Raw genomic sequence first — 26,685 nt, 5'->3', positions numbered from 1 at the left:
TAGGTGTTCAGACTGAAGTTAACTGGAGCATTTACATGTTGAACAATGGCCTCTGGTTCTTCTTTAGTTAGAAGGGGATTGTACGAACAATGGGCAGTCAATTTATTTTATTTGTAGTTAAATGAAATTGTTGATCATTACTGTTTGTGAAAGGTACAACTTTTAATAGCAGGTGATATCTTTCTCCAGTGAATGAAACAGGAACAACCTCCCACTGAGTTGGTATGGAAGTGTTTTTTTCTCTCCGAATAAGTAAGTATGCATTTCCTTTACTTCACTGTACGGTTGATACGACCACAGAGTCCTTGTTCCTCTCTGGGTCAGAACTCCCTGAGGGGATAGAATCCTCTGATTCTAGAAGACCCCAGCTGTCAAGTGACCACACTGCTCAGAGTTTCCTGACCACCCTTCTAAAAAGCCCTCTCTCTCTTTCCTTTTTCTTGATCCATCTCTCCATTCCTGCCTTTCTCTTTCACAATTCTGCCCTCTCTCTGTCTCTGCCTCCATCCCTCTCTCTGGTTCTCAGGGGCTGCACAGCTGGAGTGGATTTGCTCTGGTCGCAGTCTTCACCTCTCTAGCGCGGTGCAACCTAGCGCAGACTACCCTGCCTGTTGGGCGGGCAGCGTCAACATTTGATTGGCCACCGGTCAGAGTCAGGGACAGTAGATTAGTAACTGGATACAGACAGCAGGATCCATGGGGGCCCGGTTAGCCAGAGGAAAGAGGGTTCTTTGTGACGGCTCTGTGTGGTTGAGACCTGGACCACAACCCCTACTGCCACCCTGTTTAGTAGAGGACGTGGTTTTACTAAGACCAGTGATTTCAGAGTTCACTCTCTGTGACTGCCTGTCCCTGTCTCTCTATGTGACCAAATCGCCTCCCAGCCCTTTTGGTTAAGGGAGAATGAGAGACCTCCTTACTGCTGTCAATGTATCCCACTTTTTTCCCATGGCATTGGATACTTGGAGACAAAGACAGGCATTGGAAAAAAACAGTGGGGCCTTACATTACATCCGTTAAGATGACTTAAAGGGAAGTGTAATGCCATGTCATATGTGAACTATGACATTGGCTAGCCGCTGGTATTGGCTAGGAGAACTGTGGTGGCCAGCAGTGGCTAGGAGAACTGTGGTGGCCAGTAGTGGCTAGGAGAGCTGTGGTGGCCAGCAGTGGCTAGGAGAGCTGTGGTGGCCAGCAGTGGCTAGGAGAGCTGTGGTGGCCAGTAGTGGCTAGGAGAGCTGTGGTGGCCAGCAGTGGCTAGGAGAGCTGTGGTGGCCAGTAGTGGCTAGGAGAGCTGTGGTGGCCAGCAGTGGCTAGGAGAGCTGTGGTGGCCAGTAGTGGCTAGGAGAGCTGTGGTGGCCAGTAGTGGCTAGGAGAACTGTGGTGGCCAGTAGTGGCTAGGAGAGCTGTGGTGGCCAGTAGTGGCTAGGAGAGCTGTGGTGGCCAGCAGTGGCTAGGAGAGCTGTGGTGGCCAGCAGTGGCTAGGAGAGCTGTGGTGGCCAGTAGTGGCTAGGAGAGCTGTGGTGGCCAGTAGTGGCTAGGAGAACTGTGGTGGCCAGTAGTGGCTAGGAGAGCTGTGGTGGCCAGTAGTGGCTAGGAGAGCTGTGGTGGCCAGCAGTGGCTAGGAGAACTGTGGTGGCCAGTAGTGGCTAGGAGAACTGTGGTGGCCAGTAGTGGCTAGGAGAACTGTGGTGGCCAGCAGTGGCTAGGAGAACTGTGGTGGCCAGTAGTGGCTAGGAGAACTGTGGTGGCCAGCAGTGGCTAGGAGAGCTGTGGTGGCCAGTAGTGGCTAGGAGAGCTGTGGTGGCCAGTAGTGGCTAGGAGGGCTGTGGTGGCCAGCAGTGGCTAGGAGAGCTGTGGTGGCCAGTAGTGGCTAGGAGAGCTGTGGTGGCCAGTAGTGGCTAGGAGAGCTGTGGTGGCCAGTAGTGGCTAGGAGAGCTGTGGTGGCCAGTAGTGGCTAGGAGAGCTGTGGTGGCCAGTAGTGGCTAGGAGACCTGTGGTGGCCAGTAGTGGCTAGGAGAGCTGTGGTGGCCAGCAGTGGCTAGGAGAGCTGTGGTGGCCAGTAGTGGCTAGGAGAGCTGTGGTGGCCAGTAGTGGCTAGGAGAACTGTGGTGGCCAGTAGTGGCTAGGAGAGCTGTGGTGGCCAGTAGTGGCTAGGAGAGCTGTGGTGGCCAGCAGTGGCTAGGAGAGCTGTGGTGGCCAGTAGTGGCTAGGAGAGCTGTGGTGGCCAGTAGTGGCTAGGAGAGCTGTGGTGGCCAGTAGTGGCTAGGAGAACTGTGGTGGCCAGCAGTACTCAGTGTGGACACATCCATGCAGCCTTTGATTATTACAGGATGACAGCTTTTAAACCTGCAGGGTTAAACCTGTGATGGGAATCATGACAATGGAATGGGATGTACTTCATGTTAGACGTCAGTCCTCTGCTTTGCTGTCCAGAAGCTAGAAGCCTGCAGCGACGGAGCGATGCACAAAATGGCAGATTCTAAAAACGCCCTTCCATCCAACAGAAAGATTTGTGAGTTGGCAAAATTATAGCAATAGTTATACAGGGTACAGGTGATTTGTGGTCTACCCTAAAGAGACAATAATCTTTCTGGGGGAAATGCACAGTTGACGTTGGTCTTGAGTGGCAACAGTTTGTGATTGTACAAGACAGTAAAGCGGCTTCCCTCCCTGCTTTTCTGCTTCCCTCCCTGCTTTTCTGCTTCCCTCCTTGCTTTTCTTTCTAAATCAAATCAAATCAAATCACATTTTATTGGTCACATACACATGTTTAGCAGATGTTAATGCGACTGTAGCGAAATGCTTCTAGTTCCGACAGTGCAGCAGTATCTAACAAGTATTTTCAGTTGAAGTCGGAAGTTTACATACACTTAGGTTGGAATCATTAAAACTCATTTTTCAACCACTCCACAAAAATCTTGTTTAACAAACTTTAGTTTTGGCAAGTCGATTAGAACATCTATGTGTGCATGACACAAGTAATTTTTCCAACAATTGTTTATAGACAGATTATTTCACTTATAATTCACTGTATCACAATTCCAATGGGTCAGAAGTTTACACTAAGTTGACTGTGCCTATACACAGCTTGGAAAATTCCAGAAAATGATGTCATGGCTTTAGAAGCTTCTGATAGGCTAATTGATATCATTTGAGTCAATTGGAGGTGTACCTGTGGATGTATTTCAAGGCCTATCTTCATACTCAGTGCCTCTTTGTTTGACATTATGGGAAAATCAAAAGAAATCAGCCAAGACTTCAGAAAAACAATTGTAGACCTCCACAAGTCTGGTTCATCCTTGGGAGCAATTTCCAAATGCCTGAAGGTACCACGTTCATCTGTACAAACAATAGTACGCAAGTATAAACACCATGGGACCACACAGCCGTCATACCGCTCAGGAAGGAGACACGTTCTGTCTCCTAGAGATGAACGTACTTTGGTGTGAAAAGTGCAAATCAATCCCAGAACAACAGCAAAGGACCTTGTGAAGATGCTGGAGGAAACAGGTACAAAAGTATCTATAACCACAGTAAAACGAGTCCTATATTGACATAACCTGAAAGGCCACTCAGCAAGGAAGAAGCCACTGCTCCAAAACCTCCATAAAAAAGCCAGACTACGGTTTGCAACTGCACATGACAAAGATCATACTTTTGAAGAAATGTCCTCTGGTCTGATGAAACAAAAATAGAACTGTTTGGCCATAATGACCATCGTTGTGTTTGGAGGAAAAAGGGGGAGGATTGCAAGCCAAAAAACACCATCCCAACTGTGAAGCACGGGGGTGCAGCACAATATTGTAGAGGTGCTTTGCTGCAGGAGGTACTGGTGCACTTCACAAAACAGATGGCATCATGAGGGAGGAAAATTATGTGGATATATTGAAGCAACATCTCAAGACATCAATCAGGAAGTTAAAGCTTGGTCGCAAATAGGTCTTCCAAATAGACAATGACCCCACGCATACTTCCAAAGTTGTGGAAAGGACAACAAAGGACAACACAGTCAAGGTATTGGAGTGGCCATCACAAAGCCCTGACCTCAATCCTATAGAAAATGTGTGGGCAGAAATGAAAAAGCGTGTGCAAGCAAGGAGGCCTACAAACCTGACTCAGTTACACCAGCTCTGTCAGGAGGAATGGGCCAGAATTCACCCAACTTATTGTGGGAAGCTTGTGGAAGGCTACCTGAAACGTTTGACCCAAGTTCAACAATTTGAAGGCAATGCTACCAAATACTAATTGAGTGTATGTAAACTTCTGACCCACTGGGAATGTGATGAAAGAAATAAAAGCTGAAATAAATCCTTCTCTCTACTATTATTCTGACATTTCACATTCTTAAAATAAAGTGGTGATCCTAACTGACCTAAAACAGGACATTTTTACTAGGATTAAATGTCAGGAATTGTGAAAAACAGATTTTAAATGTAATTGGCTAAGGTGTATGTAAACTTCCACTTCAACTGTATGTGCATATAAGTATATGGATGAGCGATGGCCGAGCGGCATAGGCAAGGTGCAATAGATGGTAAAAAATACAGTATCTACATGTCATATGAGTAATGTAAGATATGTAATAATTATTAAGGTGTCATTATTTAGAGTGGCGTTGTATAAAGTGACCAGTGATTCATTTATTAAAGCGGCCAGTGATTGGGGCTCAATGTAGGCAGCAGCCTCTCTGAGTTAGTGATGGCTGTTTAACAGTCTGATGGCCTTGAGATAGAAGCTGTTTTACAGTCTCTCGGTCCCAGCTTTGATGCACCTGTGCTGACCTCGCCTTCTGAATGGTAGCTGTGTGAACAGGCAGTTGCTCGGGTGGTTTTTCACTCTCTCTCTCTGTTTCTGTAGCCCTGGGGGCCCAGGCGAGGACAGGCTTGACAACTACTGGCCTGATCTCAAGACTCACCTGGGGGGGGGGGGTCCAAAGCAGCCAAGACCCTGGAAACTGAAATGGAACTGAACGCTCATAATAGATAGATTCTTAAAATGCGATAATGTAATAATGTAATTCTGTGTCTGAGAGAAGTCTTGTGCCTCTATTGTGTTAGTGCTGCTATCTGGAACTGTCTGGGGTTAGGTGACTGGCTTAAATTATGATTGAACGGAGCCTATAGCTAGAATGTGTGTCTCTCTAACGTTGCCATGTCAGTCTGCATTGTCATAGGTTGAGTTAGTACTTCCCCATTTCGAAACGTTTTATCCCTGAACATTACCCAGCTAACACCTGAATGTCATGTGGCGTGAGATATGGTAGACAGTCAACCTAAAACACACAGTGTCCATTATATTTCAAAGAGATGGACCTCCATTATTCACAATAAACACTCCAATAAGGCAGTGGCAGACATGGCGCATGGCTCGGTTATCTCTTCTCTAAAATGTGTGGGATAAGGGATAAGAAGTTGGGAGGGATGTCTGGACCCCTTCATGTCTCAAGTACAGGGGGATGAAAAGAGACCTGAAGCGTTGGTGGGTCAGTATCATAACGTGTGTCCCTCTGTGTTTTGACAGGTGTAGATTGAGTGGGCTCTGTACCAGACTATAGTTGCCATTTTCTCCTGTGGGTCATCTTTGGTGTTTTACCTCAGCAGTGCCTTAAACACTTTTAGGACTTGTTAAAAAGAGTGGTAGTGTAAGACGAGTGAAAGGAAGACAATCCCAGAAATATATCATTACTGACAGCAAATAATTATTTCAAATAAAAGAGTTTTAAGAGTGACTTCATAAAGTATTCATTGCCCTTGACTTATTCTATATTTGTTGTGTTGAATATTTGTTATTCTATGTTTGTTATATTTGTTGTGTTGAATTCAACATTTATTAAATATATATTTTTTGTCACCCATCTACACACAATACCCCAAAATGACGAAGTGTAAAAACATGTTTTATACATTTTTGCAAATTTATTTTAAATTAAATACAGAAATATCTCATTCACATAAGTATTCACACCCCTGAGTCAATACATGGTAGAATCACCTTTGGAAGCAATTATAGCTGTGAGTCTTTCTGGGAAAGTCTCTAAGAGCATTGCAAACCTGGATTGTACAATATAATTATTTTCAAAATTCTTCAAGCTCTATCAAATTGGTTGTTGATCATTGCTAGACAACAATTTTCAGGTCTTGCAATAGATTTTCAAGTAGATTTAAGTCAAAACTTCACCACTCAGGAACATTGCTTGTCTTCTTGGTAAGCAACTCCAGTGTAGATTTGGCCTTGTGTTTTAGGTTATTGTCCTGCTGAAAGGTGAATTCATTTCCCAGTGTTCGGTGGAAAGCAGACTGAACCACGTTTTCCTCGAGGATTTTGTCAGTGCTTAGCTCCATTCTGTTTCTTTTTTATTCTGAAAAACTCCACAGTCCTTAAAGATTACAAGCAAATCAAATCAAATTGTACTTGTTACATGCGCCGAGTACAACGGGTGTAGACCTTACAGTGAAATGCTTACTTACAAGCCCTTAGCCAACAATGCAGTTAAGAAAAATACAAAAAAGTAAGAAATAAAGTAGAGCAGTAGCAGTAAAATAACAATAGCGAGGCTTTATACAGGGGGTATCGGTACAGAGTCAATGTGGAGGCTATATACAGGGGGTACCGGTACAGAGTCAATGTGGAGGCTATATACAGGGGCTATCGGTACAGAGTCAATGTGGAGGCTATATACAGGTGGTACCGGTACAGAGTCAATGTGGAGGCTATATACAGGGGCTATCGGTACAGAGTCAATGTGGAGGCTATATACAGGTGGTACCGGTACAGAGTCAATGTGGAGGCTATATACAGGGGGTACCGGTACAGAGTCAATGTGGAGGCTATATACAGGGTGTACCGGTACAGAGTCAATGTGGAGGCTATATACAGGGGGTATCGGTACAGAGTCAATGTGGAGGCTATATACAGGGGCTATCGGTACAGAGTCAATGTGGAGGCTATATACAGGTGGTACCGGTACAGAGTCAATGTGGAGGCTATATACAGGGGCTATCGGTACAGAGTCAATGTGGAGGCTATATACAGGGGCTATCGGTACAGAGTCAATGTGGAGGCTTTATACAGGGGCTATCGGTACAGAGTCAATGTGGAGGCTATATACAGGGGCTATCGGTACAGAGTCAATGTGGAGGCTATATACAGGGGGTACCGGTACAGAGTCAATGTGGAGGCTATATACAGGGGCTATCGGTACAGAGTCAATGTGGAGGCTATATACAGGGGCTATCGGTACAGAGTCAATGTGGAGGCTATATACAGGGGCTATCGGTACAGAGTCAATGTGGAGGCTATATACAGGGGCTATCGGTACAGAGTCAATGTGGAGGCTATATACAGGTGGTACCGGTACAGAGTCAATGTGGAGGCTATATACAGGGGCTATCGGTACAGAGTCAATGTGGAGGCTATATACAGGTGGTACCGGTACAGAGTCAATGTGGAGGCTATATACAGGGGCTATCGGTACAGAGTCAATGTGTACATGTAGGTAGAGTTATGAAAGTGATAAGCATAGAAAAAAACAGAGAGTAGCAGCAGAGTAAAAGAGGGGGGGTAATGCAAATAGTCTGGGTAGCAATTTGCTTAGATATTCAGGAGTCGTATGGCTTGGGGGTAGAAGCTGTTTAGAAGCCTCTAGGACATAGCATTCTAGTACCGCTTGCCGTGCGATAGCAGAGAGAACGGTCTATGACTAGGGTGGCTGGAGTCTTTGACAATTTTTAGGGCCTTCCTCTGACACCGCTTGGTATAGAGGTCCTGTATGGCAGGAAGCTTGGCCCCAGTGATGTTCTGGGCCATACGCACTAACCTCTGTAGTGCCTTGCGGTCGGAGGCCAAGCAGTTGCCATACTAGGCAGTGATGCATCCCGTCAGCATGCTCTTGATGGTGCAGCTGTAGAACCTTTTGAGGATGTGAGGAACAATGCCAAATCTTTTCAGTCTCTTGAGGGGGAAAATGTTTTTTTGTGTCCTCATCACGACTGTCTTGGTGTGCTTGGACCAAGGAACTTGAAGCTCTCAACCTGCTCCACTATAGCCCCGTCGATGAGAATGGGGGCGTGCACGGTCCTCCTTTACCTGTAGTCCACAATCATCTCCTTTGTCTTGATCATGTTGAGGGAGAGGTTGTTGTCCTTGCACCACACGGCCATGGTCTCTGACCTCCTCCCTATAGGCTGTCTCGTCGTTGTCGATGATCAGGCCAACCACTGTTGTGTCATCGACAAACTTAATGATGGCGTTGGAGTTGTGCCTGGCCGTGCAGTCATGAGTGAACAGGGAGTACAGGAGGGGACTGAGCACGCACCCATGAGGGGCCCCCGTGTTGAGGATCAGCATGGCGGATGTGTTGTTACCTACCCTTACCACCTGGGGGCGGCCCGCCAGGAAGTCCAGGATCCAGTTGAAGAGGGAGGTGTTTAGTCCCAGGGTCCTTAGCTTATTGATGAGCTTTGAGAGCACGATGGTGTTGAACGCTGAGCTGTAGTCAATGAACAGCATTCTCACATAGGTGTTCCTTTTGTCCATGTGTGAAAGCGCAGTGTGGAGTGCAATAGAGATTGCATCATCTGTGGATCTGTTGGGGTGGTATGCAAATTGGAATGGGTCTAGGGTTTCTGGGACAATGGGGTTGATGTGAGCCATGACCAGCCTTTCAAAGCACTTCATGGCTACAGATGTGAGTGCTACGGGTCGGTAGTCATTTAGGCAGGATACCTTAGTGTTCTTGGGCACAGGGACTATGGTGGTCTGCTTGGAACATGTTGGTATTACAGACTTGAAAAGGGAGAGTTTGAAAATGTCAGTGAAGACACTTGCCAGTTGGTCAGCGCATGCTCGGAGTATATGTCCTGGTAATCCGTCTGGCCCTGCAGCCTTGTGAATGTAGACCTGTTTAAAGGTCTTACTCACATCAGCTGCAGAGAGCATGACCACACAGTCACCGGAACAGCTGATGCTCTCATGCATGTTTCAGTGTAACTTGCCTCGAAGAGAGCATAGAAGTAATTAAGCTTGTCTGGCAGGCTCGTGTCACTGGGCAGCTCTCGGCTATGCTTCCCATTGTTGTCTGTAATGGTTTGCAAGCCCTGTGACATCCAACGAGCATCGGAGCTGGTGTACTACAATTCAATCTTTGTCCTGTATTGACTCTTTGCCTGTTTGATGGTTCATCGGCGGGCATAGCAGGATTTCTTATAAGCTTCTGGGTTTGAGTCCCGCTCCTTGAAAGCAGCAGCTCTACCCTTTAGCTCAGTGCAGATGTTGCCTGTAATCCATGGTTTCTGGTTGGGGTGTGTACGTACAGTCACTGTAGGGATGACGTCATCGATGCACTTATTGACGAAGCCAGTGACTGATGGGGTGTACTTCTCAATGCCATCGGAGAATCCCAGAACATATTCCAGTCTCTGCTAGAAAAACAGTCCTGTAGCTTAGCACCTGCTTCATCTGACCACTTTTTTATTGACCGAGTCACTGGTGCTTCCTGCTTTAATTTTTTTCTTTTAAGCAGGAAACAGGAGGATAGAATTATGGTCAGATTTGCCAAATGGAGGGCGAGAGAGAGCTTTGTACGCGTCTCTGTTTGTGGAGTAAAGGTGGTCTAGAGTTTTTTCCCTCTGGTTGCACATTTAACATGCTGATAGAAATGAGGTAAAACGGATTCACGTTTCCCTGCATTAAAGTCCCTGGCCACTAGGAGCGCCACCTCTGGATGAGCATACCCATACCCATGAGATGATGCAGCCACCACTATGCTTGAAAATATAAACTGGTACTCAGTAATGTGTTCATTGTTAATTGCTTTTTCCACATTTTTTTGCAGAATTACTTTAGTGCCTTGTTGCAAACAGGAAGGATGTTTTGGAAAATGTTTCTTCTGTGGAGTAACTAGAATGTTGTTGATCCGTCCTCAGTTTTCTCTTATCACAACCATTAAACTCTGTAACTCCTTTATGGTCACCATTGGCCTCATGGTGAAACCCTGAGTGGTTTCCTTCCTCTCCTGCAATTAAGTTATGAAGGACACCTGTAACTTTGTAGTGACTGGGTGTATTGATACACCATCCAAAGTGTAACTAATAATTTCACAACGCTCAAAGGGATATCCAATGTTTGCTTACACCCCCACCCCCATCTACCAATAGATGCCCTTTGCAAGGCATTGGAATACCTACTTGGTCTTTATTGGTTGAATCTGTGTTTGAAATTCACTGCTTGACTGAGTGACCTTACAGATAATTGTATGTGTGGGATACAGAGATGAGGTAGTCATTAAAAAAAAATGTTTTTAAACACTATAATTGCACACCATGAGTCGATGCAACTAATGTGACTCGCAAATTTTTGGTCCTGAACATATTTAGGCTAGTAAACAAAGGGGTTGAATACTTATTGACTAAAAGACATTTCAGGTTTTAATTTGTAAAAATGTCAAATATATATCATTCCACTTTGACATTATGGGGTACTGTGTAGGCCAACGACAAATAAATCTCAATTTAATCCATTTTAAATTCAGGCTTTAACATCATAAGGTTGACCCAGGTTTATTCCACAAAAGCAATGTTGCAAAACAAATCTTTGCGACATGTGTAATGGAAACGGCACAGGGGATTTTTCTTTTCTTGAACTTTCTTTGCAACAAATGGAAACTGTTTGAGTCAGTGATTGCCAAATCATGTAGGATACGCAGGGAATGTGATGTTTTTCAGGACCCTGTCTTTCAAAGATAATTAGTTTGAAAGACAGATCTTCATTGTAAAGGGTTTAAACACTGTTTCCCATGCTTGTCAATGAACCATAAACAATTAATGAACATGCACCAGTGGAACGGTCGTTAAGACACTAACAGCTTACAGACAGAGGCAATTAAGGTCACAGTTATGAAAACTTAGGACACTAAAGAGGCCTTTCTACTGACTCTGAAAAACACCAAAAGAAAGATGCTCAGGGTCCCTGCTCATCTGCGTGAACGTGCCTTAGGCATGCTGCAAGGAGGTATGAGGACTGCAGATGTGGCCAGGGCAATAAATTGCAATGTCCGTACTGTGAGACGCCTAAGACAGCACTACAGGGAGACAGGACGGACAGCTGATCATCCTTGCAGTGGCAGACCACGTGTAAAAAAAACCTGCACAGGATCGGTACATCCAAACATCACACTTGCAGGACAGGTACAGGATGGCAACAACAACTGCCAGAGTTACACCAGGAACACATAATCCCTCCATCAGTGCTCAAACTGTCCGCAATAGGCTGAGAGACGCTGGACTGAGGGCTTGTAGGCCTGTTGTAAGGCAGGTCCTCACCAGACATCACCGGCAACATAGCCTATGGGCACAAACCCACCATCGCTGGACCAGACAGGACTGGCAAAAAGTGCTCTTCACTGACGAGTTGCGGTTTTGTCTCACCAGGGGTGATGGTTGGATTCGCGTTTATCGTTGAAGGAATGAGCGTTACACCGAGGCCTGTACTCTGCAGCGGGATCGATTTGGAGGTGGAGGGTCCGTCATGGTCTGGGGCGGTGTGTCACTGCCTCATCGGACTGAGCTTGTTGTCATTGCAGGCAATCTCAATGCTGTGCATTACAGGGAGACGACATCCTCCTCATGTGGTTCCCTTCCTGCAGGCTCATCCTGACATGACCCTCCAGCATGACAATGCCACCAGCCATACTGCTCGTTCTGTGCGTGATTTACTGCAAGACAGGAATGTCAGTGTTCTGCCATGGCCAGCGAAGAGCCCGGATCTCAATCCCATTGAGCACATCTGGGACCTGTTGGATCGGAGGGTGAGGGCTAGGGCCATTCCCCCCAGAAATGTCCGGGAACTTGCAGGTGCCTTGGTGGAAGAGTGGGGTAACATCTCAAAGTAACAGTTTGGGGGAATACAGACTGTCGCCAATTTAATGCACAATTTGCCTAAATGTTGGCAAATGTTACCCACCCCTCAGCAAAAAAAAAACTTAAATACAAAAACTGGTAAAATTGTACAGCTACTGTAGCAATGTTACTGCACTTTCTTTTCCTGCACTGAGCAAATTTCAGTTCTGCTGAGTGCAAACTTGAATGTTGTGAAAATTCTCTGCAACTTCCAGAGCCAGTTTATTGTGAACACTGAGGCTGTACTTGCTTTAAGTTACAATTTTAACAGTGGCCATGTAGACTATTTGATCATAATGTATACAGGCCTACAAGTGGCCTTCTGTACCATCAAAAACAATGGAGAAAATGCATCCCATAACATTGTAACATGGAAATAGCTGTTCTATCATTCAGCCTACAGTAGCAGCCAATATGTGGTGTTCAACGTAGGCATATTTTGAAAAAAACATGCAGGGCATGATATACTATTTATCCACTTGTCCTTCTGGAGGTGACTGAAAATGTTTGATGCAAGAAACCACTTAAAAAATGCATTATTCCCATATGATTACAGGAAATCAGACAAATGCTACCCTCTGCCTATTGTCTGCTTAGCTTATTCAAGCGTTTCAAAATACAACTCCGACCCTTTAAGACAAAAAAGCTCTTCACTTGGTTCTTTTCAAATATGCCTAGAAATATACACATTGTGCTTGTCACTCCCCATTGCTGACTACAAAAGATCAAACTGGGCTAATAACTAGCGAAGAATATGAACAAAATTGCACACATGGCTACATGCAGCTGTCGCTTTGTCAAAACAAGCACAGCTACTCAACCACTGATGCTGTAAACACCCTTCATTAAGTAAATGGCACAGATCCATATATTGCAATGGTCTATTTGCTTTCTGGCTTACTGCAGCTCTGATTGTTTATGTCACGCCGGTCTATGTAGAGTATGGGCTGAGTAGTGCCTGTCAATGCAATAGAATCCTTCGCAGATGTGTTGTGCCTACAAAATCTCTTGCGTAATTCATTTGTTGGTATGTTGCACTGAAAATGGCTAATATCGCAGCAATTTGAGCAAAATTGCCACATTAAGAGCCAATCCTGTGTCAAAGAGTTGATTAACCATTTAAATATTAGTTTAGTGATTTGTTAGACAAATTTGGAAGCCCACTGTCCAATTAAGTGATCTAGTGTCAATTACAATTGCTTGGAAACAGCTTAAAACTAAGCCTCCTTGGTTAGACAATATTTGCAGTTGTAGAGCCTAGCACTGCAGTCGTAGAATTATTATTGCAAATGGTACCCAGTCACAACTTTCAATTCAAGTGCAATGCCTATGAGACTTAAGACTACATTAAAAACTGTAGAGGGCCAATCAATAGACAAAAAGGAATCATTGTATCATTTATTAAGTTGTGATAACAGTATAAGAATGCAGGTTAGTACTGATTGGTGCTGAGGAAGACAAGACATCAACTACGACGAAACTCAGAAGTTGTACCTGGTTAATTCAATATCCAAATTCTTCTTAGAAGTTTAGTAGCCCCTATGACAGTAATAATAGTGATGTCCGAAACTACGTCCGTGGACTGGGATATGAGGAACACAACAAACCAGGCGTTAAAAGTATTGGCAAAATATATTGGTTACTATTATGTACAGAAATCCAGGAACCCTACTTCTGATTCCAGACAGCATCGCTTAAGCCAGGGGATCAAGGGTCTAGGTCATCCTGTTCAAGGTTCTGAGGGTCAGAACTGGAGGTCACCTGAGAAGAACTGGAACCAGCTAGAACCTGGGGAGCATCAGACACCCAGAACAAGTTAGTCATGCTTTAGTTTATTATACTGCACATAAATGGTGTAAAAATCTGAGGTTGTACATGTGGTTTCATGAAGTTACTGTCATGAAAACCATAGCCTCCCTGGCTCTGCTGGGAAGGACTGGAGCCAACTGGACCCTTGGCAGAGCTAGAGTCCTCTTTACCTTGGCATCACTGGATTCAGGAAAGAGTTGTATGTGACAGGAGTAGGATGGTACCAGATGAAGCTGGCTGAGCCCCATTGGTCATTCCCATGCTCATAGCAAGTTCTGAAATGGCTGATGGTGCCAGCAGGGAACTTCATCCTGCATCCTCAGGAAGTGGGAACCATTGGTCTTCAGACTCACTGACTGTTGCCATGTTCAGACACTCAATGTGAGAGAACCCCTGCCTAGAACTTACTTGGAGACTCAAAGGGGAGGTAGTGGAAGTAAACTAGGGTAAGTTCCTCCAGCAGGAACACATCCAGTCTGTTTAGGAGCCTGAGGAATGAGGTAAGGGGAAGCCACAGCCTTACGACTAACTTTATAGGATTTCGGACCAGAACACTGGGACAGCAACACCACGACTCCCAGATACAACAGGACCAGGGAGCTTTGAAGGACTGCTATCGACAGCAGCTGTGTCATAGCCAGGTCGGTCTCGCGGTGAAGGCACCCTCAGGGTGAATGAGTCCATTCTGTAGGCTGGGGAAGAGAATACAGATGTTTAGTACCATTGCCTTTTAGAAAAGGAAGTCACTTTAATTAAAGACCTTGAAAAAAATGTAACACCAAAAGGTACTGGCAAAAACATTTCCCAACACAGTTAAACAGACATTTGTGTTCTTAACTTGTTGATGGGGATAACAATGAACATACCAGAAAAGAAAAACCAGGAGGAGCCCCCTAGAAAACAGATCCATGATTAAAGACTACAGTAGTTTAAAAACATCCCAATCTCCAACATAAACATCACTTACACTAGCGCCATCATACCCATCGCACAATGAGAACTGTTAATATGAGGAGAAGAGATGCTGGAGTGTATTTATATGTTGTAGAGGACACCCTGTAACCAATCACAGCTTGATTAGATAACGATGGACAGCTGAAGTTAATTGAGGCCCAATTCCACACCAACCATTATCCCTATCCAGTTGCCCGTGGATCTGACAAAAACTGGATATAAGGGCGTAGGTTGAGTTGAAGTTAGACAAGGCAAGTGAATTAACACCAGCTGGACCATCATTGTCCAATCAGGCTGTGATTGGTTACAGGTTGTCCTCTACAACATATAAATACACGCCACAGTTGCTTCTCTATACTTCACATGTCCCCATTGTGCAATGAGTATTATGGCTTCGAAGTGCTGTGCAGTGTAAGTGACAGTTAAGATGAATGTGTTTCTTTTTCACAGTAAGTGTTGTAGTCTACATCATGTAACTGTTTTGTTATCTAGGGGTCTGTTCCTGGTTTTGCTGTTCTGGGATGTTCATTGCTATCCCTATCAACAAGGTAAGAACAACAATGGATTGCTGTGTGTAACATGTGTTGGGTAATGTGTCTGTCAATACCTTTTTTTTGGTGGGAGTTTGTACTTAAACTTTTACGGTTTGATAAGTGACTTTTCTAAGATCTGAAAAGTAATGGTATTGTTTTCTCTCCCCAGCCTACAGGATGGGCCAAGTCTACCCAAGAACTTCAACTCTATATGGTCCACTTGTCAAACCCAGCCGAAGTGACACCTACACACGGTACTTCCTTAAACATGAACCCATTACTTCTGGTTCAAGCCTCCCTGGTCCTGTTGATTCTAGGAGTCCTATTGACGGGGGCTCCAATCTTGGTAGTCAGAGTTTAGCTCCCCTGAAGACTGCTGCTTCACCTTACGTCATTCCTCAGGCTCCTGAACAGACTGGATGTCGTTCTGCTGGACTAGTTTACCCTAGTTATCTTCCTTTACCTCCACTGTGTGAGTCTTCACCAAGTAAGTTCCAGGCAGGGGATATCTCTCACTTTGAGAGTGTTTATGAACATGGCAACAGTCAGAGTGAGTTCGAAGACCAATGGTTCCCACTTCCTGAGGGTGCAGTTGAGGCAGGTTCTATTCCAGCCCCACTCCCTGCTACAATAGCCCCACCCCGATCCAAAGTTATTAGACCAGAACCTAGCCAGGAAGATTTTGAGGATAATTATAGTGAGCTGTTCATCACTGGGAAGTTCCCTGCTGGCACCATCACCAATTTAAGAACCAAATATGAGCATGGAAATGACCAATGGAGCTCAGCTGGTTTTGTCAGGTACCGGCCTGCTCCCGTCCAGTACCGGCCTGCTCCCGTCCAGTACCGACCGCTATATGCCCGCTGGCAGTGACCAGTAAAACAAGGTAATGTTTTTGGCTTTAATTTCTGTCACTTGTTTTCTGATGTGTTGAGCAGCTGTAACACTTCCCTTCTCATCCTCAGGTTCTGTGCTAACCTGGATCCTGCTGTCTCATGGCTGTTGACTGCTAATAAAGTACTTGATATAAATGTATATTGTCTTGGTTGGTTATATTTAAGTATTGTTTGGTTCTACACACAAGCAGGAACATTCAGTTTGTACAATATACATGTAATCAAATTCTTCTGGCCAGTTTGTCCTGCTCCACTGCTTTTCTACAGCCATCCTTATCTACCAAATCCAGTGGCTGAGATTTTGACTGTCCCTTGCAGAGCTCGTGCCCAAATTTGCTTAGCGTCTACATTTTGGGAATTTCTGCCACTTAAGCCTCATTTGCTAACTTCCTAATCCGCTGTCCTTTGTGGCGCTATAGTTTTCCTTTCAACATGAACAGGGCTCGTCAGTGGTAACGTGGCTGTTTCAGGCCATACGACACCAGCTGCAGACACTTCTCATGCTCAATCAAAACCTTTTTTATGAAGCCCTTTAAAATTTGGCACTTGTCACAATGCTATACAGATACCCAGCCTAAAGTCATCTAGAGCTGGGGGGTGGCCAGACTTTTGGCTGTGTCTCCAGATGTCTGCTTGTGAATGACCATGGTCTACAGGGAGGTCAGACTTGACAGTGTGGTACTAGGACAACTTCTCCCTTGATGTCAGTAAGACATTATCTGATGGTAGCCAGGAAGAGAGCATGCCCACATCAACAGGGCTTTAGTGGGTTGAGGTTAAAGTATCCTGGCGTTTGCATCACTAAGAACTAAATGTGGTCAGCATAGTTTGAAAAGGGCACCCAACAGTGCCTCTTCCCCCTCAGGTGGCTGAACAGATTTGCCATAAACCCTTGTATCCTTATAGTTCTGCATCTGCACTATTGAGAGCTGTATGGCAAATGGGCTAGAGGGTGTTGGGGCTGGCCCAGCACTTCATTGGTTCTGAGCTCCCTGCAATTAGGACCTCTGGGGTATAAGGATGGTCTGACATTGTGAAAGATTTCAGCCATACTGTTCACTCTGCAAGCCGGACCACTGCCCCCACCCTCCGCGCGCACAACTATATACCATTGTTTCCCAAAATAGGTCCTTGGGTGCATATTTTGTTTCTTGCCCCAATGCTACACAGCTGATTCAAAGTTTGAGTTTATTTGAATGGGCTGTGTAGTTTTAGGGCACAAAATGAAAGGTGCACCCCTTGGGGTCCTGGGGAGCGAGTTGGGGAAACCCTGATACACACTACAGACACGCTACACTGACACTAGACACGCTGCACTGACTACAGACACGCTGCACTGACTACAGACACGCTACGCTGACTACAGACACGCTACACTGACTACAGACACGCTACACTGACTACAGACACGCTACACTGACACTACAGACACGCTACACTGACACTACAGACACGCTACACTGACACTACAGACACGCTACACTGACACTACAGACACGCTACACTGACACTACAGACACGCTACACTGACACTACAGACACGCTACACTGACACTACAGACACGCTACACTGACACTACAGACACGCTACACTGGCACTACAGACACGCTCCACTGGCACTACAGACACGCTCCACTGGCACTACAGACACGCTCCACTGGCACTACAGACACGCTCCACTGGCACTACAGACACGCTCCACTGGCACTACAGACACGCTCCACTGGCACTACAGACACGCTACACTGGCACTACAGACACGCTACACTGGCACTACAGACACGCTCCACTGGCACTACAGACACGCTACACTGACACTAGACACGCTACACTGGCGCTACGGACACGCTACACACATTCAATTTCACTCATTATTTTGTTACTCTGTTCTTTAATGTACTCGTATCTATCCTGATGCCTAGTCACTTTACCCTGCCTTCATGTACATATCTACCTCAAATACTTAATATCCCTGCACATTGATCTGGTACTGGTACTCTCGTGTGTGTATATAGCTATTACCCCTGCAAATTGATCTGGTACTGGTACTCCCTGTATATAGCTATTACCCCTGCACATTGATCTGGTACTGGTACTCCCTGTATATAGCTATTACCCCTGCACATTGATCTGGTACTCTCGTGTATGTGTGTATATAGCTATTACCCCTGCACATTGATCTGGTACTCCCTGTATATAGCTATTACCCCTGCACATTGATCTGGTACTGGTACTCTCTGTATATAGCTATTACCCCTGCACATTGATCTGGTACTGGCACTCCCTGTATATAGCTATTACCCCTGCACATTGATCTGGTACTCCCTGTATATAGCTATTACCCCTGCACATTGATCTGGTACTCCATTCTTATGTATTTAATTCCTCTTGTGTTATTATTTTGCAACTGCATCGTTGGTTAAGGGCTCATAATCAAGCATTTCACTGTTGTATTCAGCGAATGTGACATTTGATTTGGTTTCATGTTTTTGGTTTCAATTGGTCCCTTATCCTTTCTATACTTATTGACGTTTTGATTTGATCTACTTCTATCAACCTGATGCTAAGTTCTAAGTTGATTTCTCCCACCTTCTGTATTTCATGTGCTATTGTGATCAGTGGATGTTTATTTTTTGTTTTTGTTTTACGGTTAATCAAATTAAATCCCAGCTCTTACAAGTCTTCTGAACTAGTGAATTTCAGGTTGGCCTCATCCCTCTTACATATTCCATTTTAATTGGGGTTCATTATTGGGGTGGCAGGTAGCCTAGTGGTTAGAGTGTTGGACTAGTAACCGGAAGGTTACAAAATCAAATTCCCCAGCTGACAAGGTAAAAATTGTTTGGTCTACCCCTGAACAATGCAGTTAACCCATTGTTCCTAGGCCGTCAGTGTAAATAAGAATTTATTCTTAACTGACTTGCCTAGTTAAATAAAGGTAAAATAAATACAAATTATGACTGAGCGATCAAGTACTCCACATGGGTGATTATGCTTTAGCTCCTCGGGACTTTTAGAGGTTACTGATTGTCGTCAATTTCATAAGAAGTCATAAGTCATATATTAGAAAACACCAGGCAATGTCACAAACAGCCAGAGGTAGCCCTGCCTGTGACACACCGACACAGACACACACACATAAAACCAAATGCTGCCACTAAAATTTACGTGGTGCTCAGAAATGGATTAGTGAACATCACTTGGCAATCTGTTCATGGGACCTTAATTGGATTTTAATACCGCCTCTGATCTTGTTTTCTAATTAACGTCGGTAGCTGCCAACCAAGCAGAACCGTGCAACCAGAAACACCTTTGATCCCGGCCATATGGAGCTCCTCCAAACGCCAGGGACGTAAAAATACCCCCTCACCTCGAGTCCTCTGTGTGGGCGAATAGAAACAGGCCTGGTGAGGAGGAAAGAGGGAGGGTGGTAGGGAAGAGAGGGTAGAGTGAGAGGTTGGTAGGGAAGGGAGAGGTTGGTAGGGAAGGGAGAGGTTGGTAGGGAAGGGAGAGGTTGGTAGGGAAGGGAGAGGTTGGTAGGGAAGGGAGAGGGTGGAAGGGAGAGGGTGGTAGGGAAGGGAGAGGGTGGTAGGGAAGGGAGGGTAGAGTGAGAGGTTGGTAGGGAAGGTAGAGGGTGGTAGGGAAGGTAGAGGGTGGTAGGGAAGGTAGAGGGTGGTAGGGAAGGTAGAGGGTGGTAGGGAAGAGAGGGTGGTAGGGAAGAAAGGGTAGAGGAAAGAAGGGAGAGGGTGGTAGGGACGAGAGGGTAGAGTGAGAGGTTGGTAGGGAGGGAGAGGGTGGTAGGGAAGGTAGAGGGTGGTAGGGAAGAGAGGGTGGTAGGGAAGAAAGGGTAGAGGAAAGAAGGGAGAGGGTGGTAGGGACGAGAGGGTAGAGTGAGAGGGTGGTAGGGAAGAGAGGGGAGGGGGAGAGGGTGGTAGGGAAGAGAGGGTAGAGGGGGTGGTGGTGGGGGGGGGTGGAGTGGGAGGGGGTAGAGAGGTAGGGGGAGAAAAGGGAGAGACGGGGTAGAGAGAGGAGAGACGGGGTAGAGAGGGAGGGGGAGAGAGCGGATGGAGAGGGAGGCAGAAGTAGCATGTCAACCAACGCATGCCTTCTGTGTTGTTTCCATACACAGTTTTTATGCAGTATAACAAAAATCACGACAGCTGTGATGGAAGAGGAGGTTTTGGTACAATTTCATAGACGGCGACAGTTAATTTGTTTGTTTGACATGGTGGAATCTTTTTGTGTCGGTAAAATGTATTATGCGAGAAATGACAGTGGAAATGCCTTTAAGCGCAAATATTTATATAATAGCCATTATAATGAAGTCACATGATGAGGGCGACAGGGTAGCCTACTGGTTAGAGTGTTGGACTAGTAATTGGAAGGTTGCAAGATCGAATCCCTGAGCTGACAAGGTAAAAATCTGTTGTTCTGCCCCTGAACAAGGCAGTTAACCCACTGTTCCCCTGTAGGCCGTCATTGTAAATAAGAATTTGTTCTTAACTGACTTGCCTAGTAAAATAAAGGTTAAATAAAATAATAATAAATAGAGATATACCGAGTGCACAAAACATTAAGAACACCTGCTCTTTCCATGACAAAGACTGACCAGGTGAATCCAGGTGAAAGCTATGATCCCTTATTGATGTCACTGGTTAAATCCACTTCAATCAGTGTAGATGAAGGGGAGGAGACAGGTTAAAGAAGGATTTTCAAGCCTTGAGGTAGGTAGGTAGGTAGGTAGGTAGGTAGGTAGGTAGGTAGGTAGGTATGTGCCATTCAGAGGGTGAACGGGAAAAACAAATGATTTAAGTGCCTTTGAACGGGGTATGGTAGTTGGTGCCAGGCGCACCGGTTTGTTTCAAGAACTGCAACGCTGCTGGGTTTATCCCGCTCAATAGTTTCCTGTGTGTATCAAGAATGGTACACCACCCAAGGACATCCAGCCAACTTGACACAACTGTGGGAAGCATTGGAGTCAACATGGGCCAGCATCCCTGTGGAACGCTTTCGACACCTTGTTGAGTCCATGCCCCGACAAATTGAGGCTGTTCTGAGAGCAAAAGGGCGAAGGTGTTCTTAATGTTTTGTACTCTCATTGTATAGACCAGTGCTGTAGGCTTGGTAGACAGATAAAAATATATATGGACAAGGACTTGATAATTAATGAAGCGTGGAAGGAAAGAGAAAAGGAGACAATCTGCATCCCAAATGGCTCCCTATTCCATTTATAGTGCACTACATTTTACCAGGGGATTGGGTGCCATTTGGGACGCGGATGGAGAAATAAATAGATTAGAAAAAGCTATTGACATTTCCCTGAAGCAAGAGGAGGAGAGGAGGGAGTTGTTGTGTATGGTCCCACCCCTTATGCTTTAATTATCTGTGATCGTGAGAGAAATTAATCACTAGCTAGGTTTCCATCTAATTGGTGACAGATTTTCATGCAAATATTCAAAAATCCACAAAGAAAATATGCACAAGTTTCCACCAAACTTGTTGCAGATGAAAATCAGTGCGTGATGACATAGTGCACACAAAATGTACTTTTGTGCTTAAGTTTTCATGTACCAAATAAAAATCTAAAGGTCAATGTGTTTCCATTGCATTTTTAATTCTACCAATACTTTTGTAACAAAAACTGTTGCTTTAAATAGCAAATATGCCTCCTCTGGTGTTGACACGTGCACTCTAGTCAACAGCTTGCAGATCCATTGCTGGTATCTAAAATATGAAAATAATAGCCTACATGATGAGATTATTATGGATAAGAGCGAGAATATTTGTATTTGTCAAATTGCAGTCAAGCATAGATCATTAGAATATTTATTGGAAAGGAGCATCACTTTCAAGTTCATCCACATTTTTTAATCTGTGGCCTAATAAACTGAATGATTCCTTTTTTTTACCTTTATTTAACTTGGCAAGTCAGTTAAGAACAAATTCTTTTTTACAATGACGGCTTACCAAAATGCAAAAAGCCTCCTGTGGAGATGGGGGCTGGGATTTAAAAATATATATAAATATAGGACAAAACACACATCATGACAAGAGAGACACCACACCACTACATAAAGAGAGACCTAAGACAACACTACATAATGAGAGACCTAAGACAACACTACATAAAGAGAGACTATACAACACTACATAAAGAGAGACTATACAACACTACATAAAGAGAGACTATACAACACTACATAAAGAGAGACTATACAACACTACATAAAGAGAGACTATACAACACTACATAAAGAGAGACCTAAGACAACACTACATAAAGAGAGACTATACACCACTACATAAAGAGAGACTATACAACACTACATAAAGAGAGACCTAAGACAACACTACATAAAGAGAGACTATACAACACTACATAAAGAGAGACTATACAACACTACATAATGAGAGACCTAAGACAACACTACATAAAGAGAGACTATACAACACTACATAAAGAGAGACTATACAACACTACATAATGAGAGACCTAAGACAACACTACATAAAGAGTGACTATACAACACTACGTAAAGAGAGACTATACAACACTACATAAAGAGAGACTATACAACACTACATAATGAGAGACCTAAGACAACACTACATAAAGAGAGATCTAAGACAACAACATAAAAAGGCAGCAACACATGACAACACAGCATGGTAGCGGCAGAAAACATGGTACAAACATTATTGGGCACAGACAACAGCACAAAGGGCAAGAAGGTCGAGACAACAATACATCACACAAAGCAGCCACAACTGTCAGTAAGAGTGTCCATGATTGAGTCTTTGAATGAAGAGATTGAGATAAAACTGTCCAGTTTGAGTGTTTGTTGCAGCTTGTTCCAGTCGCTAGCTGCAGCGAACTGAAAAGAGGAGCGGCCCAGGGATGTGTGTGCTTTGTGGACCTTTAACAGAATGTGACTGGCAGAACGGGTGTTGTATGTGGAGGATGAGGGCTGCAGTAGATATCTCAGATAATGGGGAGTGAGGCCTAAGAGGGTTTTAGAAAAAGCATCAACCAATGGGTCTTGTGACGGGTATATAGAGATGACCGTCATCTGCCCAGCATACCACACTGCTTTGCTTTCTTTGTGTAATTGAATGCCGTTTCAGGAGGTCATAACACCAGCTACCTCCAAGGGAGAATGTGTTATTCATGATAAGGGTTACAGTACCTTGGAGAGAGAAAAAAACTATCTGAAATGAAAATGGATGGCCCTCCCTGAATGCTTGAAAAAACAAGTGATCCTCCCCTATAGAGAGAAATAGTAATGGCATATTTTTGTAGGCACTAACTCCGCCATCGTTCGTTGGACAAAGCCTATGGTGAGAATTAATGATGTTTTCAGATCTAAAGTCTGTGGTAAACACAGGCTTAGGAGATCTTGCACTCTGTTGTATGAGATAATCTTCATCAGCTAACGTCACTTTTTATGAATTTTGAAGAATTTATGTGGTAATAAAAAAAGCACAAGAAGGTCATGTTAACTGACTGATACTACTGTTGTCACGCCCTGTTTCACCTGTCCTTGTGCTTGTCTCCACCCTCCTCCAGGTGTCACCCATCTTCCCCATTATCCCCTGGGTACTTATACCTGTGTTCTCTGTTTGTCTGTTGCTAGTTCGTCTTGTTTGTCAAGTCAACCAGCGGTTTGTCTCAGCTCCTGCTTTTCCAAAGTCTCTATTTTTCTCGCCCTCCTGGTTTTGACCCTTGCCTGTACTGTCTCTGAGCCCGCCTGCCTGACCACTCTGCCTGCCCCTGACTCTGAGCCTGCCTGCCGTCCTTTAACTTTGCCCCACTACTCTGGATTATCGACCCCTGCCTGCCTTGACCTGTCGTTTGCCTGCCCCTGTTGCTGTAATAAACATTCTTACTTCAACACAGTCTTTACCTGAGAGCTGAAACTATCTCATAGAACAAAACATAGAAGATCTCCTGTGTTAACCTCAGACCTTATTTTCAGCGTTTATTCCAAAATCCAATTCATTCCCCATAAATTTGTCCCATAGGGATGGCTGAACAAACCAGAAGTAACTAATTTCTGGGTTTTAGGACTACAAAACTGTACCCAAAATAAGAATTAAAACATAAAGTGGATAGCAGAGAACGTGCCTACCGTTTACCCTCACTTCTAGGACAAACCAGAGACTTCAATATGCAGTTTTAGAAACTGTTACTTGTCCTGTAAGCATTACATAGCAACACAGGAATTTTGATGGTGTGTGAATTGTTATAGTGCACATGGCTGCGCATCAGAAGGTTGTGGGTTCGCAGACCACTGTGGACAAGAGTAGAGGTGGAAAGATCTCCTTTAGAGTAAAATCATTGCATTAATCTATCATCGTATCTGCAGATCTGAGAAAAAAAATCCTTAATAATACATTTTTCATGCAATTCTACATCATTTTACATGACTGGAGACCTTTATCCAGGGGTGGACTGGCCATCTGGCATTTCGGGCAAATTATAATTATCTGGGTAATAATGGGGGACTCGAAGAAAACATAGGCCGGTGTGTTAGAAATGCCAGAAGGGATTTCTAGTTCAAGTCAGCCCTTGCCTTTATCTTTTTAATTCCACACAAATTACTGAAATTACAGGCTAAGAATGGACAGAGAGATAGACCAATGTGTTCATCATATCATATTTCTCCAAATCAGTGTCTTGTTTGCAACTAAACTGTCCCTGTGTGCAAATAATTACATATGAGACATCATTAAGAATCTGAGCTTGGCCTACTTTTCCATCCCAAAACAGAGTAGGCATACCAACGCAAAAAACATGTTTTTATTTTTCTTATTTCCTAAGCAAATAATTTAAAACATTTAATAAAAGGTTCTAGCTCAGCCGCTGAATGTCAAAGAAATGAAACAATTATATTCCCATATGCATGGGAATCACATCTTTCCTAGGTATTTTAAAGCTTGCTTCTAGCTAGCATAAAGCATCGCAGACCAAAAAAGTCCCATGGATCCTTTAGCTATGGAATTGTTTTAAGTTACCATGGATCCTTTAGCTATTTGATTTCTAGGCATAAAATAATATATAAACAATTATTTGATAAAATATTGAATTTCGACTTCACTGCTATAGCCCATAGAAATGAATTGAATAACACATTCATAAATGGCAAAACAGGCCGTCAACAAATAAATAATCAGGAATAAGGTTTTGAAGTGTCTGTCCTTTATTCTAGAAGATAGACTAACAAAGCTTGAGAAATATACACTCTAATGTACTTGTCCTCTTGCTCAGTTGTGCACCAGGGCCTCCCACTCCTCTTTCTATTCTGGTTAGAGACAGTTTACACTGTTCTGTGAAGGGAGTAGTACACAGCGTTGTACGAGATCTTCAGTTTCTTGGCAATTTCTCGCATGAATAGGCTTCATTTCTCAGAACAAGAATAGACTGACAGGTTTCAGAAGAAAGGTCTTTGTTTCTGGCCATTTTGAACCTGTAAACGAACCCAAAAATGCTGACACTCCATATACTCAACTAATCAGGATCGAGAGAAAGATGAACGGAGTAAAGTACAGAGAGATCCTTGATGAAAACCTGTTCCAGAGTGCTCAGGACCTCAGACTGGGCCGAAGGTTTACCTTCCAACAGGACAACGACCCTAAGCACACAGCCAAGACTAAGCAGGAGTGGCTTTGGGACAAGTCTCTGAATGTGTGAGGGCTGTCGTGAGAGCGAGTAGACCAAGGCGCAGCGGAGTTAGTGTTCATCATGATTTTAATTGAACAACGTGAACACTATACAAAAACAAGAAAAAACTGACAGCCAAACAGTCCTGTCAGGTGCAAAACACTCAACAGAAACAATTACCCACAAAACCCAAAGGAAAAACATGCTCCTTATGTGTGACTCCCAATCAGCAACAACGAACTTCAGCTGTGCCTGATTGGGAGCCCACACGGCCCAAAACAAAGAAATACAAAAACATAGAAAAAGGAACATAGAACGCCCACCCAATGTAACACTCTGGCCTAACCAAAATAAAGAACAAAAACCCATCTCTATGGCCAGGGTGTTACAGTACCCCCCCCCAAGGTGCGGACTCCGACCGCAAAACCTGACTCTGAAGGGGAGGGTCCGGGTGGGCCTTCTTACGGCGGCGGCTCAGGTGCGGGACGTGGCCTCTGCTCCACCCTCGGCATCGCCCTCTTAGGTGGCGCACCAGGCCGCGTCGAAGGTCTGGTGGGCGACCCTGACTACGCCCGGCTGGCGGGCGGCTCTGGACAGGCGGGCGGCTCTGGCGGCTCCGGACAGGCGGGCGGCTCTGGCGGCTCCTGACTGGCGGGCGGCTCTGGCGGCTCCGGACTGGCGGGCGGCTCTGGCAGCTCCGGACTGGCGGGCGGCTCTGGCGGCTCCGGACTGGCGGGCGGCTCTGGCGGCTCCGGACTGGCAGGCGGCTCTGGCGGCTCCGGACTGGCGGGCGGCTCTGGCGGCCCCGGACTGGCGGGCATCCCTGGCGGCTCTGGACTGGCGAGACCCACTGGAGGCCTAGTCCAAGGAGGCGGCACAGGAGAGACCAGGATGGGGAGACCCACTGGAGGCCTGGTCCGTGGAGCAGGCACAG

The 26,685-nt window shown here is 44.9% G+C and overlaps 1 protein-coding gene and 1 long non-coding RNA gene across 3 annotated transcripts; one reads left to right on the top strand and one right to left on the bottom strand.

Moving 5' to 3' along the window:
• Positions 1-13,280: 13,280 nt before the first annotated feature.
• On the bottom strand, positions 13,281-14,701 carry LOC115201082 (uncharacterized). 2 transcript variants are annotated; one of them, XR_003879684.1, is made up of 4 exons: positions 14,674-14,701; positions 14,573-14,599; positions 13,877-14,398; positions 13,281-13,685 (listed from the first exon to the last, which is right to left on the bottom strand). It is a non-coding gene; the product is annotated as an uncharacterized LOC115201082 (long non-coding RNA). The 2 variants fall into 2 exon arrangements; XR_003879690.1 differs by lacking the exon at positions 14,573-14,599 and having other exon boundaries at positions 14,674-14,696.
• Positions 14,702-15,033: 332 nt separating this feature from the next.
• Positions 15,034-16,230, top strand: LOC115201016 (uncharacterized). The gene is made up of 4 exons (XM_029764247.1): positions 15,034-15,071; positions 15,153-15,208; positions 15,363-16,079; positions 16,159-16,230. The coding sequence occupies exons 1-3, from the start codon at positions 15,040-15,042 to the stop codon at positions 16,064-16,066; spliced, it is 792 nt and encodes a 263-aa protein (XP_029620107.1). The 5' UTR covers positions 15,034-15,039; the 3' UTR covers positions 16,067-16,079; positions 16,159-16,230.
• The last annotated feature ends 10,455 nt before the right edge of the window (positions 16,231-26,685 follow it).

The sequence above is a fragment of the Salmo trutta genome, chromosome 1, assembly GCF_901001165.1.
Source record: "Salmo trutta chromosome 1, fSalTru1.1, whole genome shotgun sequence".
Lineage (NCBI taxonomy): Eukaryota > Metazoa > Chordata > Actinopteri > Salmoniformes > Salmonidae > Salmo > Salmo trutta.
Note: the sequence above shows the minus strand (reverse complement) of the source record. Positions and strands in the feature narration are given on the sequence as shown.